The sequence below is a fragment of the Cervus elaphus genome, chromosome 29 (genome assembly GCF_910594005.1).
Source record: "Cervus elaphus chromosome 29, mCerEla1.1, whole genome shotgun sequence".
NCBI lineage: Eukaryota > Metazoa > Chordata > Mammalia > Artiodactyla > Cervidae > Cervus > Cervus elaphus.
The window spans coordinates 7,662,394-7,683,835 of record NC_057843.1 but is presented as its reverse complement, the minus strand read 5'-3'; the positions used below and the strand labels follow the sequence as shown (position 1 = coordinate 7,683,835).

General features: G+C 38.3%; 1 protein-coding gene across 2 annotated transcripts in view; it reads left to right on the top strand.

Moving 5' to 3' along the window:
• Window positions 1-21,442, top strand: part of GLRA3 (glycine receptor alpha 3) — a 184,597-nt gene that overhangs the window by 146,614 nt on the left and 16,541 nt on the right. For both annotated transcript variants that reach the window (XM_043891458.1, XM_043891459.1), the window contains exons 6-7: window positions 3,679-3,816; window positions 5,434-5,648. In XM_043891458.1, the coding sequence (XP_043747393.1) occupies window positions 3,679-3,816; window positions 5,434-5,648 (353 nt within the window). The remainder of the gene's footprint in view (window positions 1-3,678; window positions 3,817-5,433; window positions 5,649-21,442) is intronic.

The following is a 21,442-nucleotide window of genomic DNA, read 5'->3' as shown; positions in this document are numbered from 1 at the left end:
TAGAGCCCATCAGGCTTCTCTGTCCATGGAATTTCCCAGGCAAGAATACTGGAGCAGGTTGCCATTTCCTTCTCCAGGGTATCTTCCCGACCCAAGGATCGAATCCAAGTCTCTTGTGTCTCCTTTATTGACAGGTGGATTCCTTACCACTGTGCCACCTGGAAAGTGCCATGGTTAGGATATACCCAAGCCTTAAGTTACCTAGTGTGGATGATTATTATAAGAGCAAGTTATGTATGCTGCCTATAAACTGCATCAGAGACTAACTAAAGCTTGTCTTTGAAGGAATTTCAGAGAGCTACCTTCTTTTCACAGAAGACTCTAAGAAAAATTTAGAATGTAAAAAACAAAACCGAGTTTCAGTTCATTTCTCCATTCATCTAAGTTGGGAAATGTCTCACATATTTTGTCTTTAGGGATTGCATGTGTGAAAGAATAAGGTACCTGTTTACCTAGAAATAGGTAAGAATCAAGGCATGTTTTGCTAACTCTTGGTCCTTGAGAAATGTGCATCTATTTTCTCCCTAGGTGAAATGATATTTACAATGGCTATATCAAAAGACTTACAAATAAAACTGAAAGCCTTCTATTATTATCCATCAAATCATTCATTGCAGGGTTCAATGAAATATATCCCAGTGTAAGCGAGTCTTTGCTGTGCTAAGTCCAATCATCTGGAAGACAGTCCTGCAGGTTCTCATATGTGTTCGGGAACCAGAATTCATGCATGTCCCCCTCAATCTGGAGGACTTGACAACCTCTACCAAATCACGCTTGCTCTATAATAAGCTATCACATGGCAGCTGCGGCTGCTAAAACTTTGATAGTAGGATCCCAGACAGTCTATGCAGACTCTCTCACCATGGATGCCCTTGGTACCACCTTCCCCATATCCAGTGGAGTGGATGATGTGAGGTGTGCACACGGGTCAGGTGGGTGGGGTAGGTGTCAGGCTTCAGTTGCCACCACCATGGCTGGATGCAATTCAGCTGTTTCAGGGATGTCCCATTCCAGGTGTTGTGGGAGGAGGGGGGGTGATCAGTTCCCTTCCAGACACATCACTCTGTTCAGTCTAATCTGTGCATCACCAGGTATTTCTACTATTATCACACACACAGCCTCCTGTCTACAACATTATCTGGCACAGAATTTGTTTGGGAGTTTCTCGTATTTGCTGTTTTCATTCACCTAGAGCTTTTGTTTCCTTTTTCTGACCCCTTGACTTAGTTCGAGAAAGAAATGGCAAACCACTGCAATATTCTTGCCTTGAAAACCCCATGAAGAGTATGAAAATGCAAAAAGATATGACACTGAAAGATGAACTCCCAGGTCGGTAGGTGCCCAATATGCTACTGGAGGCGTGGAGAAATAACTCCAGAAAGAATGAAGAGACAGAGCCAAAGCAAAAACAACACCCGGTTGTTGACATGACTGGTGATGGAAGTAAAGTCTGATGCTGTAAAGAGCAATACTGCATAGGAACCTGGAATGTTAGCTCCATGAATCAAGGTAAATTGGAAGTGGCCAAACAGGAGATGGCAAGAGTGAATATCAACATTTTAGGAATCAGAGAACTAAAATGGACTGGAATGGGCAAATTTAACTCAGATGACCATAATATCTACTACTATGGCAAGAATCCCTTAGAAGAAATGGAGTAGCCCTCATAGTCAAGAAAAGTCAAGTCATAGTTCCTCTGCCTTTTCTAAATCAACTTGAACATCTGAAAGTTCACATTTCACGTACTTTTGAAGCCTGGCTTGGGGAATTTTTTGGGCTCCAAAATCACTGCAGATGGTGATTGCAGCCATGAAATTAAAAGACACTTACTCCCTGGAAGAAAAGCTATGACCAACCTAGACAGCGTATTAAAAAGCAGAGACATTACTTTGCCAACAAAGGTCCGTCTAGTCAAGGCTATGATATTTTCAGTAGTCAGGTATGGATGTGAGAATTGGACTATAAAGAAAGCTGAACACTGAAGCACTGAAGCACTGATGCTTTTGAACTGTGGTGTTGGAGAGGACTCATGAGAGTCCCTTGCACTGCAAGATCAAACCAGTCAATCCTAAAGGAAATCAGCCATGAATATTCTTTGGAAGGACTGATGCTGAAGCTCCAATACTTTGGCCAGATAATGGGAAGAACTTATTCACTGGAAAAGACCCTGATGCCGAGAAAGACTGAAGGCAGGAGGATGAGGGGATGACAGAGGATGAGATGGTTGGATGGCATCACTGACCAATGGACATGAGTTTGAGCAAGCTTCGGGAGTTGGTGATGGAAAAGGAAGCCTGGCATGCTCCAGTTCATGGGGTTGCAGAGTTGGACATGACTGAGCAACTGAACTGAACTAACTGACTTAGTTCAGAGGCCAAACTGTGCTTCTTCTTTGGCCCTACCTCCAGGGCTGTTGTGAATGTTGGCAATCATCTTCCCCCACAGGTTACATTTCACGTTGACTCCTTCTCTGCAACAGTCTTCAAGTGTACATTTCCACAGCTCACTCACAGGGAAGAAAAAGATAAAATTCTGCTTTTCTTGGATACCACTACCATAGACAGAGGGCTTCCCTGATGGCTCAGTTGCCAAAGAATCTGCCTGTACTGCAGGAGACCTGGGTTTGATCCCTTTGATCCCTGGTTTGGGAAGATCCCTTGGAGAAGGAAATGGCAACCCACTCCAGTACTCTTGCCTGGAAAATTCCATGGACAGAGGAGCCTGGTGGGCTACAGCCTATGGGATCCCAACAAGTTGGACACAACTGAGTGACTTCACTTTCATTTTCTTTTCTTTCTATAGACAGAGGACATCATTTTAATTTACTAAACCATGCTGGCTTACTGCAAAATACATTATTTAATTCTGTTCTTAATTGACTCATTGTATGCACAAAAGTTTGTGGAGTTTGTCCCTCCACAAACTTGTGGATTTTTTTTTACACTGGATATCAAACATTTCTATCTAAAATACCCCTTTGTCCACTTTGGGACTCGGGACATAGAAGCAGATGCGATAAGCGAAAGCAGTTAATGATTAAACCAAGAAAGGGATCAGCACTGGATTCCCTCCCTGGATGTTATAGTTCATGTTATTTCGTAACCAGTGACAATTTCAGCTTTGTTTGAAAAGGTCCTGAATACTTTGAGAAAAGGTGAGGGAGGCCTAATGGATTGGAGCCAAAATGAATCATTGAGTCAATGCAGTATCTGCCTATCCTAGGGAAAGGATGTATATGCTATACTTATTGCTTTTTTGCTTTATTTGCTCAGTCGTGTCTGACTCTTTGCGACCCCATGGACTGTAGCCTACCAGGCTCCTCTGTCCATGGGATTCTCCAGGCAAGAATTCTGGAGTGGGTTACCATTTCCTTCTCCAGGGGTTCTTCCCAACCCAGGGATCGAACTGGGGTCTCCCGCATTAGGCAGACGCTTTAACCTCTGAGCCACCAGGGAAGGTCCCAGTTAGCTTACTACATTTCCTTATGTTATTTGATAAACATTTCATATGAGTAGACTCCAGTAGCCTGAAATTGTGCAATGCGTAGCTCAATCAATAGAGTTAAAATGACACTATTTGGTCTTCTCATTCTATGGGAAATCTACAAGTGATTTGTTAAAATTTCTCACCTTTGAATGCCTTGTTACATTCTAAATATTTTTATTATCTTTTGCCTAGTTGGGTACACAATGAATGATCTCATATTTGAATGGCAAGATGAGGCACCTGTACAAGTGGCAGAAGGACTCACTTTACCCCAGTTTCTGTTGAAAGAAGAGAAAGATTTACGATACTGCACTAAACATTACAACACAGGTAGGGGTTGAGTGTTCTTTATTACACTTATGACTTGTAGTTATAGGCTATCCAGATGCTAGGCTAATTATTTCAGCAATTTATAGCTGAATGTTTTTTATAGTCATTGAGCAGAGAATGGACATCTTTAAAATTTACAGAAGTTTTGACTCATTGCGTGTTGCTATATAATTGGTTTGTATGAAACAAAAGAAATGCTTGGAATTCAGTTATATTTAAATAATTTCTCTTTTTTAAACACCTATAGTTAAAATAATAATGCTCTTTTCAAAAAAGTTCCTTTAATTTCTATGTGAGCAGTAAAATGTACTTTTTAACTTTCCCTATGTCATAAACATAGGATTGGGGATTGAACCCCTGTCTCCTTCATTGGCAGGTGGATTTTTATCCATTGAGCCACCAGTGAAGCCCTGTACCATTTATTAAAGAGATCATTCTTTCCCTACTGAATAGTCTTAGTCCTTTTTAAAAAATCAATTGACCATAAATGATCAGTTCTTGACTTTCAGTTCTATTCCATTGATCTGTATATCTTTACTTATAACAGTACCACACTTTGTGATTATTGTAAATTTGCAGCATGTCTTGAAATTACAAAGTGTGAGTTCACCAAATTTGTTTTTTCCCCTCAAGGCTATTTTGGCTATCGTAGGTCTCTTGCATTTTCTTTTTTTTTTTTTTTTTTAATTTTTTTATTAGTTGGAGGCTAATTACTTCACAACATTTCAGTGGGTTTTGTCATACATTGATATGAATCGATTTTCATACTAATTTTAAGATCAACCTGTCAATTTCTACATAAAACCAGGTGGGATTTTAATAGAAATTGCAATAAATTTGTAAATCAAGATGGGAAATATCACAATTTTAACCATAAAACTTTTCTGATTAATGGCTACACAGTGACCTTTTTTTATGATCTTCTTTAATTTTATTCAACTTTTGTTATTTTTTTTATTGTATGTTTTGTACTTTTTGTTAACTTTATTTCTAAATATTTTATTTGGTTCTTATACAGATGGAATTATTTTCTCAATTTAATTTTTGGATTGTTCATTGCTAGCATACAGAAACATAATTGCTTTTTCTATACTGGTAGTGTATCTTGTAACCTTGCTGGACTTTTCAGCTCAAATAGATTTTTAATGAGTTTTTTAGGATTTTCTAAATACAAAGTTAATGGCTTCTGCTTACAGAGATAGTTTTGCTACTTACTTTTCAATCTAAATGCCTTTTATTTTTTTGCCTAATTATCCTGGCTAGAACCTCAAGGTACAGTGTTTAAAAGAACGTACAAAAGCAGACTTGAATCACATGAAATAATAGACCTTTTAGTACCTGGACAACTATGAAGTGCTAATAAAATGTGAAATAATAATTTTATATATTATTTCCTGAAATAGCACACTTTTCTATTACATTGCTTCTAGATGCCAACATACAAATAAAAAAAATATTTTTTAGAAACCAATTTGCATATATGGCTTAGGATCCCATTTCATTATAACATTATAATGTTTAGGGCAAAATTGTTATGAAAGCAGCATTGTGACCTTTGATGCAATAGTGAAGCCATGTTTTTTTACCAATTGCTGCATTTATTTTGCAACCAATTAGGAAAGTTTACATGTATAGAAGTGCGATTCCATCTTGAACGACAAATGGGCTACTACCTGATCCAGATGTACATTCCAAGCCTCCTGATTGTCATTCTCTCCTGGGTTTCCTTCTGGATCAACATGGATGCTGCCCCAGCCCGGGTAGCCTTGGGAATAACCACTGTGCTGACCATGACCACACAGAGTTCAGGATCACGGGCTTCCTTACCAAAGGTGAGTGCCCTGAAACGGCAGACACACATACGTGCACTCATTTGTATATGTATCATTATTTTTGCCAGATCCTTTTCAGGGTATTTACAATTGGTCTCTGATTTATGACAGTTCGACTTAAAGTTTTTGGACTTTTGTACGGTGTGACAGTGACAAGCATTCAGCAGAAACCATACCTCCAGCTTTGAATTTTGATCTTTTCCTGGGCCAGTGATGCATGGTATCTGCTCTCAGGATGCTGGGTAGTGGCTTCTACAGCATCCATCAGTCATGTGATCAGGGAAGGTAAACAGTGGATACACTCACAACCCTTCTGTACCCAGACAGCCATTCTATTTTTTCCTGACATACAGTATTCAATAAATTACATGAAATAGTCAATACTTTATTATAAAATGTTGGGAAGATCCCATGTAGGAGGAAATGGCAACTCATTTCAGTATTCTTGCCTGGAGAATCCCAAGGACAGAGGAGCCTGGTGGGTTGCAGTCCATGGGGCCGCAAAGAGGCAGACACGACTGAGCATCTGAACACACAGGCTTTGGGTTAGATCATTTTGCCCACTAAGTGTTCTGATCATGTTTCAGGTAGGCTGGCTTAGGCTATGATATTCATAGGTTAGGTGTATTGAATGGTTTTTCAACTTAAGGTTATTTTCAACCTACAGTGGGTTTATCTGGATGTAACCCCATCATAAACTGAGGAAGATCTGTATTCATCGCCAGTTTTTAAAGTAATATATAATCGAGGCAGAAAAAACATAAAACAGAGACATAGGTGAAGGAAAAAATTCTACCAATGATATCTCTTATCCATAGTTTGTTATGACCACCAATTATTTAAGCATCAATAATACTCTTATGCTCTATAGAATTTATTGTCTATAGATTTTTAAATATGTAGAAGTTTATCAAACTTGCATGTAAGTTAAATCTGTAGAGTAATTAAAGGGCAGTATATGACTCCATTATATAGATGTGTCATGATAATCTATGCACTATTAGGACTAATACAATAATGAACATTTGTATAATGATTGTTATATACATGAATATATATGTGCAAGTATGTACATACATATATATACACGGATATATAACTCTACATGCATTTTGTATTATTTTTTTAGTATTAATTCTTAGAACTGGAATTGTTGCATTGATAGCTGTATGCATTGATCTGTATTGCCAAATTTCCCTCGAGAAAAATTTATAGCAATTATACTCTCACAAGTACTGTATGAAAATGCCAGTACCTTACACCCTGGGCCAAATACAGTGTTTACTTTTTTTTTTTTTAGTGTTTACTTTTTTGTACGTGTGTTTGCTTTGGCTTTTCAGCAGCCATAGGTCAATAAAAAGAAAAACTTTTCTAATACTTACATAATATTTCAGTCTGTGCTGAGCTGCCAGAATTAAAACTATTCCTGTATGAGGTTTGTAAAAGACCCAGTACTGTTTTTTTTAAAGATGTGGTGAAATAAAACATAGAAGTCCTTTTTATCCATTTAGCAGCATAGCAACAGAAAATTATTTTCTTTTCCTAAATGGTTCCTAAGAAAGAAATTTCTACTATCTAAATTAAGTAATCCTGTCTGGCCTCCAGCAAGCCCCACTTTATTTTCATGACAGTGATGTAAATGAATGTAATAAAATCATAGTAACTCTTCTTGTGTATTTGACGCTGTCTTCCCACCATGCTGAGTAAATGATAAGTCTGTTGTCATGGCTTCCTTCATCCCTTACTATGGATTGCACCTCTGACTAATTTATTCAGTTAAATATATAAATAAATAAAAGTTGATGGCATAATATTTTATTAAAAATTTTACTTACTATTGAAAGAATTAATCAATAGCAAAGCTCACTCTGCCTTGCTAAGATTGAATGGTTGTCTTTCAAAATAAGGTCTACTTTTATTAGCATATAATTGTCTTTCAAAATAAGGTTTACTTTTATTAACATATAATTGTATTTTCAAAACGATCCATATCAACTAGTGTTTTATAAAATATTCTCTAAATGAAAACTATAAATCTGTTTATAAGATTCAGTTCAGTTCAGTTGCTCAGTCATTTCCGACTCTTTGCGACCCCATGAATCGCAGCACGCCAGGCCTCCCTGTCCATCACCAACACCCGGAGTTCACACAAACTCATGTCCATCGAGTCGGTGATGCCATCCAGCCATCTCATTCTCTGTTGTCCCCTTCTCTTGCCCCCAATCCCTCCCAGCATCAGGGTGTTTTCCAATGAGTCAGTTCTTCGCAGGAGGTGGCCAAAGTATTGGAGTTTCAGCTTCAGCATGAGTCCTTCCAATGAACACCCAGGACTGATCTCCTTTAGGATGGACTGGTTGGATCTCCTTGCAGTCCAAGGGACTCTCAAGAGTCTTCTCCAACACCACAGTTCAAAAGCATCAATTTTTCGGCGTTCCGCTTTCTTATAAGATTAGGTGCTTATTTATACACATATAAATGTCTCAAGGGCTCTGAGTAATAGTTGAAGTTCCATAGTCGATTTGTAAATGAAGTTACCAGTTTACTCATTGATTTTCCTCACTGAGCTCAACAGAAATGAAAGCTCATTCATTCCATAAGTTGTCATCCAGAAAGTGGGGGTACTTAATGATCTGTTTAAGGAAACTACAGATTCTATGAGGCATAGCACAAACACATCTGGATAAAGAGATTAAGGTAGAATTAGGAGAGCATGAAGGGGTGGGTGGATGAAGCAGAAATAAAGAAAGCAATAAATTTAAAAGAAACAGAATGGAGACAAGAGTTTTGTTTTTTTTTTTTTAAGGAAGAAAGGTCTGAGATGACTTCATTCTTTTTCTCAAGAAATTTTTTAAAAGGCATTAATTTCATCAGGATCTCAGGGAAGGAATAAATTTTCAAGTATGAAGTCAATTACATTACATACATCAGTTGAGTTCAGTTCAGTTCAGTTGCTCAGTCATGTCCGACTTTTTGCGACCCCATGACATTACATACAAAGATGTATACAAAGTCTATCTCTCAGATCATAGAGACACTGGAAGTATGATAGCAGATTTATTTTTGACCCATAAAAAAGAACTGATTAGCAAACAGAAATCTTGAGTTAATAATTATCTTAGCCTTTGTGATATTTAGGGTACAGGTTATGTGCAGCAGTTATGTACATTAGAATTCAGGATGGTATATGCTGAAGTCTGAGAATAAACAAAAATTTTCCTATTGAATGAGATCATTCAAAAGGGTAGAATGTCTCTTGAAAGAAAATGCACTCCTGATATTGTGATTTGGAGAGGCAAAGGGCAAGGGCTCACACTGGATTTAGGAATAGAAGTCTGAAACCATGCACCTTAAGATCTGCTATGCTCACCCTCACAAAAGAACCCTCAGATGCCTGAAAATCTTGCCATGGGAACATCCACCATTCTCCTACTAATGAAATCTAGGAAGGAGGAAAACAAATTTGAATTCAGGAAAACAATAGGGGATTATCAGACATGGGAGGAAGAAATGATAAATCACTAATTTATGATCATCGCTAAGTGTTTTGTCAGGCTCTGTGCCAGTACATCTCCTGTAGATAAGAAAGAACTTGGAAATACGTCAAATAAAACTCAAAGTAGAAAATCTCTGAGAATGTACTTGAGCCAGCACCTCGTGAACTATAGACCTGAGACTCCTCTCTGAAATTTCCTGTTGCACTGGCCTCAACAGTGTCGTAAGTCAGGAGTATAATAGCCCAAAGCAAGAATACGCCTGTGATTCATTTCTTGGAGCTTGGAGCAATCTGGCATTTCCGCAGTGCCTGCACTAGGTGAGAAGAGGGTGCCAATGCATCCTACTGCCAGCAAATTTTTCAAAGTTAGAAAACTTTAGGAATACTTCCTAACATTGTTTATTTGGAGTAGAATGAGTGAGGAAAAATGGTGGTGATCACAGAGTCAGGTCATGGAGGGTTTTATAAAACTTGGTAAGCATAAAGCTTATTTTGGATGGATTTTGGAGGGATTTTATTGAGAGGAGTGATCACTCCCATTTCTATGTGAAGATCAGATAGAAGAGGTAAAAATGGAAGCAAAGGTGCTACCATGAAAATGATACTTCAGAGCCGAGGATGATCTGTCTAGGTTGGTAGCTGCAGAGATGAAGCATCACAGGTGGAGTTAGGAAGATGTAGATTTTTTTCTTTTTTTTTTTTAGAGAAAATATATTTGCAGATGAAAGAGACAGGATTTGCTTCTGAAATGAATTTTGAGGATTAAGGGAAAATCAGGAGTCAAAAGTGGCCTTCAGCTGGGTAATGGCATGTAGTGGTAATATTTACTCATGAGGAAGGTCAGAGAGGTATTAGTTCTATGGCTAAGCATGTTAACTTTGAGATGCGTATGATAGCCACATTGAATTGTCAAAAAGTCAGAACTTCCAAAGTTCTGACCAGGGACATCCAGGCCTAAGGCTTCAAGGAGTGAACTACAGATTGATAGGGAAGCAGACCAGAGATGATTCTTTTAAGAGCAAATGAAAGTCCAGAAAGAAGAGGAAGTATATTCAAAGTATATTTTAGTGTATATACTGTATATTCAAAGTGTCTTCCCTCCTTTCTTCCTCTAGGACTCTGTCTCCCCCACGCACAAGAAAAGGTTATACAGCCTAGTTACAGCCTAGACCCACTTACCTCAAAACCCTTCTCATAAACTCTTTGAGATTCCCAGCATTTTGTGAATTTTTTTCTTTAGATGTGGAAAAGCAATACTCCTTGGGAGAATTAGATTTTAACCCAGGTGAAAGAGAGAGTAGTGTTAGTCATTAAACTATTTTGAGTATATATTTGATTTATACTAATATGTTGTTAAGATCTTGACACTGAGGGAATTATTCAATATATTTTTTATTCAGTATTGAGATGGGTAGGAATAAAGAAAATAATAAGAGGGACAAAATATAATTTTAATTTATAAACTATGATTCTAGAAAGAACTGCTTTAGGAAACTCCAGGAAAGTCTGTGTATACAGCAGTATCTTCCTTTATTCGGTCTGTCTGTGAAACCCACCAGGAGTAGCTTTTTGAGAGGATGGTCTATCCTTTACATATTTTATCCTCAGAATGTGATACAGGTCTATAGAGTAAATATCATGCAGATATTTAAAGACAATGTGAATTTTTAAACTTTGCTTAGTGGTTAACTTAAAAAGCAAGAATATGCCATTTTTTGTCCCTCTAAAAAGAATGTAAAACTCAGTTGAATTACTTTTTATTTATGAAGAATCATATGCGCCCCTGAGAATCACCAAATTAATGAAAAAGGTATTAAATATTGCATGTATCTACCTTGCAGTATAATAAAAACAATGGTTCTTAGAAAACATCACAATAGCTTTCATAGTAACTTTTATTCTTCTTGAAATCATCAACTATAGAATTGATTACAATGACTAGATAATATAAATCTAACTGAGATATTTATAATTGGATACCATGATTATGTGGGCACGTGGAGGCCTATTGGCATTACACTGAAAAGACAGGGGATGGGAAGGAAAATGAAGTATTCGTATTCACTATTGCCATTTCTAATTAGTTCTCATTCTTCTAAAAAAAATAATAAAAACTGCCCTGCAGTTTTAAAGGAGAGTACATTGTAAATATCAGCAGTAATTAAATGGGGAGAGGGATTGTATAGTAATCAAGTTTTCCTATTGATAACTATTACTGTCAATAATGTTTTGTTCCTCACTATTTGAATATAAGATTCTAATATTGGGTCTTCCCTGAAGGTCCAGTGGTTAAGATTTTACCTTCTAATGAAGGGGGTGTGAACTCTGTCCCTGGTGGGAGAGTTAAGATCCCACATGCTTTGGGGCCAAACAACCAAAATATAAAAGAAGCAGTATTGTGACACGTTCAATAAAAACTTTAAAAATGGTCCACATTAAAGAAAAAAAACTTTTGAATAAAGATTCTAGTATCTATTCAAAGTATAGTTAACAAAATTTACTTCAATCAAATTCAATACAAACATGATACAAGTGGGCTCATTTTTAATTCATTAAACATGACACAATAGTTATTAAGTATATTTAACTTTATAATACAGTATTTGATGTGAGTAATATATTTAATTTAAAAGTGTTTTCATTGAGTATGTTAATAGTTTTTTCCCTGTCTTATTCCTGTAGGAAAAAGAGAAAGAAAAAAGGTGCAAAAATTTAAAAAATTATTTACTCCTGCCCTTTCTTTTAAAAGCAAAAGGTATACTACATATGAATATTATTCAATTTTATTACTGTTTTTTCTGTCTTCAGTAAATAAGTAATTCCTAAACATATGTAGATCCCATAGTAAGAATAGAAATTGATAGTTGTCTCTGGTTCTATATTTGATCTTAGTGCCTACAGTTAATAGGCTTACTGGGTCTCATTAAGCTGAATTTAACAATTATCAAGCAGGTCCTCTGTGGATGCCATAGAGACAGAGCCATGACATAAGATCTTAAATCTGATGGCACAATTTGGAGAAAATATATGATCAAATCACAAAGTTTAAAAATTTTTGAAATGACATAATACAGGAGCTTTAACATCAAACTAAATTTACAAACAAAAGCTGTTTATGCAACTTGGAGCCAATTTTAATCTATTTAATGTCTTAAGCTCCCTTTACTGTATTCACATAAATCCTACAGTCATACCATGACCCCCTCTCCCCGCCGACAGATAAAATCTGATGTAAAACTCCCCCTTTGCCAAGGGAATAAAGAATTTGGTCCCCAAATCAGTGTTGGACATAGCTTACAAGTTTTATCTGTCTTCCTGATTTCTGGTTGAAGTTAAATATGAAAATGTCAGATCTTGAGGTGCTGGGAAAAGGGATTGGAAAGGTATATAGGTATAATAAAGATGATGTTCTAGAAATACAAAACTTCCAGTGCAAGAATGCACAGGGGAGAGAAGTTTCAAATATAATTCAACTTTCCTTAAGCAGGTCACACACAAAAAAATGTTAACAAATGTCAGTAACAACGTGCACCTAAGTAGCATTTCTAGCAACATTTAGATTTTTTGCTAGTCTTAAGAATCCTGTCCTATAGAAAAGATGGCAGTAAAGCTCCCATAATTGAAGCAAAAGTCAGGGGCAGCGGAGTGACCTTTCAAAATACCTTACCCTTTTTAATTGTGTTTTTCTCATCTGGTGATTGGAAAGATTTGTCAAGTTCATGACTTAGGATATAATGCAGTTCTGCCATTATGATTCTCTGATACATTTCATTTCTTAAAGTAAAAGCCTTTACATGGCAAATAAAGACTCTATGCAAAGCATCATTCATTTACTAAGTTTATGAGGATCGTAATTAGTATGAACGTAATGTGTAGGATTCTGCAGTTGTGAATTGCCCTCCAGGATGACAAACATCAGAGTTCACAAAATCTGTGTGATTCACCACCTAGAATTCCAAGAATACAGTTCTGCAGACAGTTCATTTTCTTTTTCAGTTTGCTTCATTTTACTTTAACACTTAAAAAAAAAGGTTATTTTTTTCATCTCTCTGGCTTTTAGTCTTAAATGAAACTCAAAATAATTTTGAAACTAATATATTTTTTCCTATAAACGTTACAATATTTAAAATTCTTATACAGCTTTTACACTGGGAGAAATGAGGGACTAAGTGTACTACAGTTTGGTTTTTACAGATCCAAAGATAAATAAATACCAATGTGATCCGAAACAAACCCCCCTAGGAAAAAAGCCATGACACAAGCAGGAAATTTTTCAGCATAACTCAGAAAAAAACCTTTGAGCCACTTGCCCATTCCACAGCCAGAATTACTCATCAGTTTGACAAGTTAGAGGAACTGGGAGAATTTACCAGGATTGATCATCATCCAATGGAGAATAAATCACCCTATTGAAAGAACTGTTTTAACTAATCAAAAGCAATATACTGTGATGTTTTGTTATACCTCTTTCTTAAATAAAAAGCAAATTTGGACTGAGAGAAGACTTGAGAAAATGTTCACTGTCCTGGGATATTAACCTTGTAGAGTGCCTGAGTGTTGGTTTGCATTGGATTTGGAGATTCAAACCACTTTCTGGTTTAATCAATTTCTTATCCTTCAAAGCTGTGCTTCTTATAAGTGCACTATAAATTTCTATTTCTAGAAATTCTTGATAATAATAGTCTGGGTTATAACATAAATTAGTAAGTATAATTTGCTATAATTAGGTAGTCTGGCTTATAGTCTAATCAATATTTACCTATTCATGCATTATCATCTACCAGCTGTAGTTCAGGACAGCATTTGTCCTAAGGCAATCCATTTGATCATTTCTATGCATGGTAAGATAAAGTTATGGATCTTGACAAGAAGCCTCTCAACTACACCAGACGGTGCCATTCGTATAGTTTAGCTCAGTCAATGATCTTGTAAAGGAATATAATATAAATTGTTGCTACTTAATTATCTCACCAAAAACTTGCCTTACATTAAATTGATTTATGAAAAATTGCATGATATACTTGCAAGCCATCTCTTCCTCTGAATCAAAGAGGAACACAACCAGATGACTTTGGAGGGTGTATGCACACATAAATGAACAGTTGGGTCTGGTGGAACAAGTAAGGGACAAGGATGAGTATTAACTGGTGAGGTGTGGTCCATACTTGGAGGCACAGTCTTTTTCTTTTTTTTTGAGACTCTGTGTGGTACAAGCACACCATTCCTATGCCTGAATTTGCCTGGCAGCCTGCCTGTCTTTATAATCTAAGTAATCTATTACCTCTGCTAGAGTAAATCAACGCTTCAGAGGACTACCTGGACTCTTTTGTAACCCGCTTATGACTAATTTTACTGAACTCTGTCCTGACATGGTTTGAACAAATGTGGAGTTAAAGATCAGTACTGTTTGTTTTTTTTTCCCCCTCTGTCATCCTCTCATTACTCAACAGCTGCTCTCTCTAAAGCAGTGAGTTTTGCCCTTTAACAAAGCTGCTCTGTGAGCTGACTGTGGCTCAGATCATGAACTCCTTATTGGCAAATTCAGACTTAAAGTGAAGAAAGTAGAGAAAACCACTAGATCATTCAGGTATGACCTAAATCAAATCCCTAATGACTATACAGTAGAAGTGAGAAATAGATTTAAGGGACTAGATCTGATAGAGTGCCTGATAACCATGGACGGAGGTTCATGACATTGTACAGGAGACAGGGAGCAAGACCATCCCCAAGAAAAAGAAATGCAAAAAAAAAAAAAAAAAAAAAAAAGGCTGTCTGAGGAGGCCTTACAAATAGCTGTGAAAAGAAGAGAAGCAAAAAGCAAAGGAGAAAAGGAAAGATATACCCATTTTAATGCAGAGTTCCAAAGAATAGCAAGGAGAGGTAAGAAAGCCTTCCTCAGCGATCAATGCAAAGAAATAGAGGAAGACAATAGAATGGGAAGACTAGAGATCTCTTCAAGAAAAAGAGATACCAAGGGAACATTTCATGCAAAGATGGGCACAATAAAGGACAGAAATGGTATAGACCTAACAGAAGCAGAAGATATTAAGAAGAGGTGGCACGAATACACAGAAGAACTGTACAAGAAAGATCTTAAGGACCCAGATAATCACAATGGTGTGATCATTCACCAGTGATCACCAGGAGTCAGACATCCTAGATTGTGAAGTCAAATGGGCCTTAGGAAACACCACTACAAAGAAAGCTAGTGGAGGTGATGGAATTCCAGTTGAGCTATCTCAAATCCTAAAAGATGATGCTGTGAAAGTGCTGCACTCAATATGCCAGTAAATTTGGAAAACTCAACAGTGGCCACAGGACTGGAAAAGGTCAGTTTTCAGTCGAATCCCAAAGAAAGGCAATCCCAAAGAATGCTCAAACTACCGCACAATTGCACTCATCTCACACGCTAGTAAAGTAATGCTCAAAATTCTCCAAGCTAGGCTTCAACAATACGTGAACCATGAACTTACAGATGTTCAAGCTGGATTTAGAAAAGGCAGAGGAACCAGAGATCAACTTGCCAATATCTGCTGGATCATTGAAAAAGCATGAGAGTTCCAGAAAAGCATCTATTTCTGCTATATTGACTATGCCAAAGCCTTTGACTGTGTGTATCACAATAAACTGTGGAAAATGCTGAAAGAGATGGGAATACCAGACCACCTGACCAGCTTCTTGAGAAATCTGTATGCAGGTCAGGAAGCAACAGTTAGAACTGAACATGGAACAACAGACTGGTTCCAAATAGGAAAAGGAATACATCAAGGCTGTATATTGTCACCCTGCTTATTTAACGTATATGCAGAGTACATCATGAGAAATGCTGGACTGGATGAAGCACAAGCTGTAATCAAGATTGCTGGGAGAAATATCAATAACCTCAGATATGCAGATGACACCACCCTTATGGTAGAAAGTGAAGAACTAAAGAGCCTCTTGATGAAAGTGAAAGAGGAGAGTGAAAAATTTGACTTAAAATCAACGTTCAGAAAACTAAGATCATGGCATCCAGTTCCATTGCTACATGGCAAATAGATGGAGAAACAGTGGAAACAGTGGCAGACTTTATTTTTGGGGGCTCCAAAATCACTGCAGTGGTGACCAGCCTAGACAGCATATTAAAAAGCAGAGACATTACCTTACCAACAAAGGTCTGTCTAGTCAAGGCTATGGTTTTTCCAGTAGTCATGTATGAGTGTGAGAGTTGGACTATAAAGAAAGCTGAGCACCAAAGAATTGATGCTTTTGAACTGTGGTATTGGAGAAGACTCTTGAGAGTCCCTTGGACTGCAAGGACATCCAACGAGTCCATCCTAAAGGAAATCAGTCCTGAATATTCATTGGAAGGACTGGTGTTGAAGCTGAAACTCTAATACTTTGGCCACCTGATGTGAAGAGCTGACCCATTTGAAAAGACCCTGATGCTGGGAAAGACTGAAGGTGGGAGGAGAAGGGGACAGACAGAGGATGAGATGGTTGGGTGGCATCACCGACTCAATGGGCTTGAGTTTGAGTAAACTCCAGGAGTTTGTGATGGATAGGGAGGCCTGGCGTGCTGCAGTCCATGAGGTTGCAGAGTTGGACATGACTGAGAGACTGAACTGAACAGAACTGAAAGCTGCTCTAGTTCTCCCTTCAAGATATCACAGTGATCAGATCACAGTCCACACTTGTCTTCAATCCTGGGCTTGTCAGCATTCTTGTTTTTTCTTTTTTTTTCATACGCACAGAGTAGACCCTTCCCCACCTCCACTCACTCTGCCACCTGTGAGCTTTGTCTCCCTTCGAGACACAGGATGAGGTTGCACCTCACAGATCTGTTCTTGTCGTGTTGACTGTAAATAGTTCTGGCTAATGCTAAGGCAGGAGACTCAGTTCCATCCCTGGGTCTGGAAGATCCCCTGGAGGAGGAAATGGTAACCCACTCTAGTATTCTTGCCTTGAGAATCCCATAGACAGAGGAGCTTGGTAGCCTGCAGCTGATAGGGTCACAAAGAACCTGACATGACTGAGCATACAGGCACAAACAAATAAACAATGAGTTTTGAGCACAGTGATCTGTGCCTCTTCTAGCCTGGAGTATTTATTACCAAATGTGAGACCACCTGTGCCCTAGTTTTCCTCTGCTGTGGTCACCACCAGTGTTCCAGAGAGTGACCACACTAGGAGCTGAGGTCACGGTGTGACGACACTTGTTCAGAGTCACCATTCAGCTCTGCATGGACATGGATTGACCTTTGTTGTTTCAAGCCAGTGAGATTTGGGGTTGTTTGTTATTCTTATCAAATCATAGCTAGAATCCTCCTATGCCCACTTCCTTGTATCGTTAGAAGTAGATATAAAGAAATTCATGCTTAGGCAAGTTTCCTGAACACGAATGCTTCCCAGAGTCAAGGGGACTGGATTCCAATCTTTATAACCAGGATAAGTAATAATGATAAAATCCGATATGCATCTTTTCAGGACTCCAGAAGCAGATTTTCTCTGTTTTCTAATGATAACATTGCAAAGTATTGGGTTGGCCAATAAGTTCATTCAGGTTAAAATAAACAGAAAATTTATCTGGAAAAAAAAAATCACATGATCTAAGAAGTCTGTAGAATCAATGATGCTTATATTCCTTCCTCACATTATAAAACTTATTTTTTAAAGTGAAAAAGATAAGGCTTTGCACATTCAAATGTGCAAACCCAGCTCTGCACATTCAAATGATAATTTATCAAGCTTATCTCTTCCCAGATTATCACATGGCAAGTAGGCAACTGTCTCATAAAAACACTTCACTATAATTAATGTGAGAATATTGTTGAGGGGACTCTGATTGTATTTCAAAGGATAAAATGTTTCCCTGATAGAGTTTTGCTTCTGCAGAGCAAATATCTGGTTTCTAATGTGGTAATTACATTCTCACAACTCCTTTTCTACATTGTCTACTAAGAAGTTGATTGTCAGATTTTAGGATCAGCAAACATACAGAACCCTCCAATGTTCATGCTATGTAATGACTTCACCCTTAACTATCATGTAAAATTTGAAGAGCCTGGAATATTAAGATACAGATAATTATTTCTACTTAGTGTGCTCACAGTTGTTAAGTTATGGTGGTAGCTTAAAAAGACGGAGCCTAATAACCAGGTGATGTAGAAGAGTAGTTGAGTTACAGATTTTTTTAGCCAGATGACCAGTATTCAAATCCTAGCTTTGCAACTTGGTAGCATCCTAAGTTTGTCCAGGTTTCTATAAGAATATCATAGATGAGGTGGTTTATAGACAATAGAAACTAGAGCCTGGGAAGTTCAAGATCAAGGTGCTGGCAGATTCAGTGTCTGGTGAGAGCCCACTTCCTAGTTCATAGATGGCAATCTACAGGCTGTGTTCTTTAATGACGGAAAAGGCATAACACTCTCTGGGGTCCTTTTTATAGGAGGACTAATCCCATTCATGAGGGCTCTACCCTCATGACCTGACCACTCCCCAAAGATTCCACCTCCTATTACCATCACCTTAGAGGTATATGTCAACATCAGGATTTTTGAAGGGCCATATTCAGTGTATAGCAATAGCTATGTGATGTTATTTTTTTTTTTATTGGACTGTAATTGCTTTACAATATTGTGTTAATTTCTGCTGTACAACAGCGTCAATCAGCTATACTTACATATATACTCCCTCCCTCTGGAACCTTCCACCCACCCCACCCCTCCAGATCATCACAGGACACTGAGCTGAGCTCCTGTGTTACACAACAGCTTCCCACTAGCTATCTATTTTACACAGGGTAGTGTAAAGGGATGACAGAGGATTAGATGGTTGGATGGCATCACTGACTCGATGGACATGAGTTTGAGCAAGCTCTGGGAGCTGATGATGGACAGGGAAGCCTGTCATGCTGCAGTCCATGGGGTCACAAAGAGTCAGACAGGACTGAGCTACTTAACTGAACTGAACTGAGTGTATATAATGACAAGTTATTTCACGTGTCTCAGTCTCCTCACCTTTAAAAGAGGAATAGTTGTGCGAATTAAAAGTGTTACTTTCGGACAGTTACTAAGAACACTCAGTAGTTCTACAGACACTCCTAAGAACATTCCTGGCTTGCTAGTTATTATAATTATTTCTCTTATAATAAATGGCCAGTGGTTGCAAGTCACTCCACATGGTTCAATCAATTGAATATTATCTGAGAGCCCATCATATAACTGGCAGTGTGTTAGGTCCTTGAAACAAAAAGGTGGATAAGACCTGGCCCTTGCCTCAACTCACATTAGCCTAAAAGGAGAAAGATATGTAAATGGATAATGATGATACAGTGGGGCAAGGTCAATAATAAGATTAATTATTTAGTGTTTGCTGTCAACACATAGTTTGCTAAAATATCAGTATAGATATTTCACCTTGAAATCCTCAGGGACATACTCATTTTTGCATTCTTCCACCCAAAGTTTTAGGAAAATGGCCCTTAGGGGTTGTGGAACAGAGTAATTAGCTGCAGGGTGGGGGGCATTTAAATGATGCTCTCCGGAAGTCACCTTGTAAGAACTACCCACCGATAAATATCATTACAACTGCAATGAGTCATCTGAGAGATGGGTTCTAGGAGGAAAGTGGAGGTAAGAAGGTGAGAAGGGCTGTACTGATCTGAGCATTTGGAGAAGGTTTCCCTGAAATCATGGCTTTTAAGCTAAAGTCTGAAGGATTTAACAGGGGTTCCATAAAGGAAGGAGTGTTTCAGACAGAAGTAACAGGGAGTTCAAAGCTGCTGAGGCAGGATGGAGCTTGTCCATTGATCTCTTTGCCAAGAACTAGAAGAAACACGAAGAATGATGGGCAAGTAAGAAAGTGGCCTGAGATGGTCGTTGTATCACACCCTCAGAGAGGCCTTCAGGGACTGTACCCACCTAACAGCCCCCTGCACACTGTCCCTTTCCCATGACCCTACAGGGGTTTCATTATTGAAGTTCTCTTAAATTATCTTTATTTATGTGATTATTTTTGCTGTCTATTTCCCCCCTCTTGAATGCTGGTTCCAATAGCACAGGGAACTCAGTTCAGTGCTCTGTGATGACTTAGAGGGGGATGAGGGGTAAGAGGGAGGTCCCAGATGGAGAGAATACATGTATGTATACATGTAGCTGATTCACTTTGTTATATACAGCAGAAAATAACTAATTGTAAAGCAATTATACCCCAATTTTAAAAAAGATAGACCTTGTCTGTCTTACTATCTTTGTAACTTCAGCCCTAAGAGAAACTGAGAAACAGATTATGGTGGTTGAGATCAATACACAATACAATGTCAGTAAGAAAGGACAGAAAATGATAAATTTCAGAAAGAGCAAAAAGGTAGGATTCCCAGACTTGGTTTTTTTTATGTGAGATTTGGAGATGAATAGAATCTAGCCTTTAATGAGGAGGAAGAGGCAGTTATGTGTGTTTGCTGGTTGAGTCCAGTAGAGATTCCTAGCTTCTTTCTCAGTCAAATGAAGACTGAGGAGCGTGAGACATCCAAAAGCTACTGTCATGTAAGAAACAGGCTAGGGGGAGGTTTCGTCAGGAAACGGGAGGCTGGGGGCTTTGAGTGCAAAGGAGGAATTGGATCCAAAGTAATAGTTAAGGGCTGAAAGTGACAAGTTTCAGTGTGAGAACATAAGGGGCCCAGGCCGTGTCACTGAGGATCTCAGGAAGAAGAGGAGAGGCCTACAGAGCCGAGTGGGATTGGGTGGAGGGAGGAAACCCGAAGAATGCAGGTCAAGGAGCCAGGGAAGAGCGCGCTTCAGGAAGGAAGCGGTCTTCCACACGTGGCTTTGGATTGGTTTCCAAGACAACGGTCTTCCCGGCCAGTGTGTCTAGTCAGCAGACATTTAGGCTTCATTTTCTCATGCCCCTGTACCCAAGGAATAACACCAAGGAGAGACTGTTACCTAAAATAAGATCACGTTTCCAATAGCATGGTGAACGATGGGACCATGGAAAGGTGGTCCGGGGGATTGGCTGGATTAGAATGAGGCTGCTACAAAGGACAGGGGCAGGAGTGGGTGGAAACAAGGTGGTACCAGAATCACAGGGGATGAGTGTCGTGTGTCATGAATATGTTGTCAATGTGTTGGTGAGGAAACTGCTGTTTTATTTATTTTTTAAACAGGTAGAATTATTTAAATTATTTATTTATTTATTTTTTGTTTCTTGGCCACAGTTTATGGCATATAGGATCTCAGTTCCCTGACCAAGGATCAAACCCATGCCCCCTGCATTGGAAACACAGAATCTTAACCACTTAACCACCAGTGAAGTCCCACTG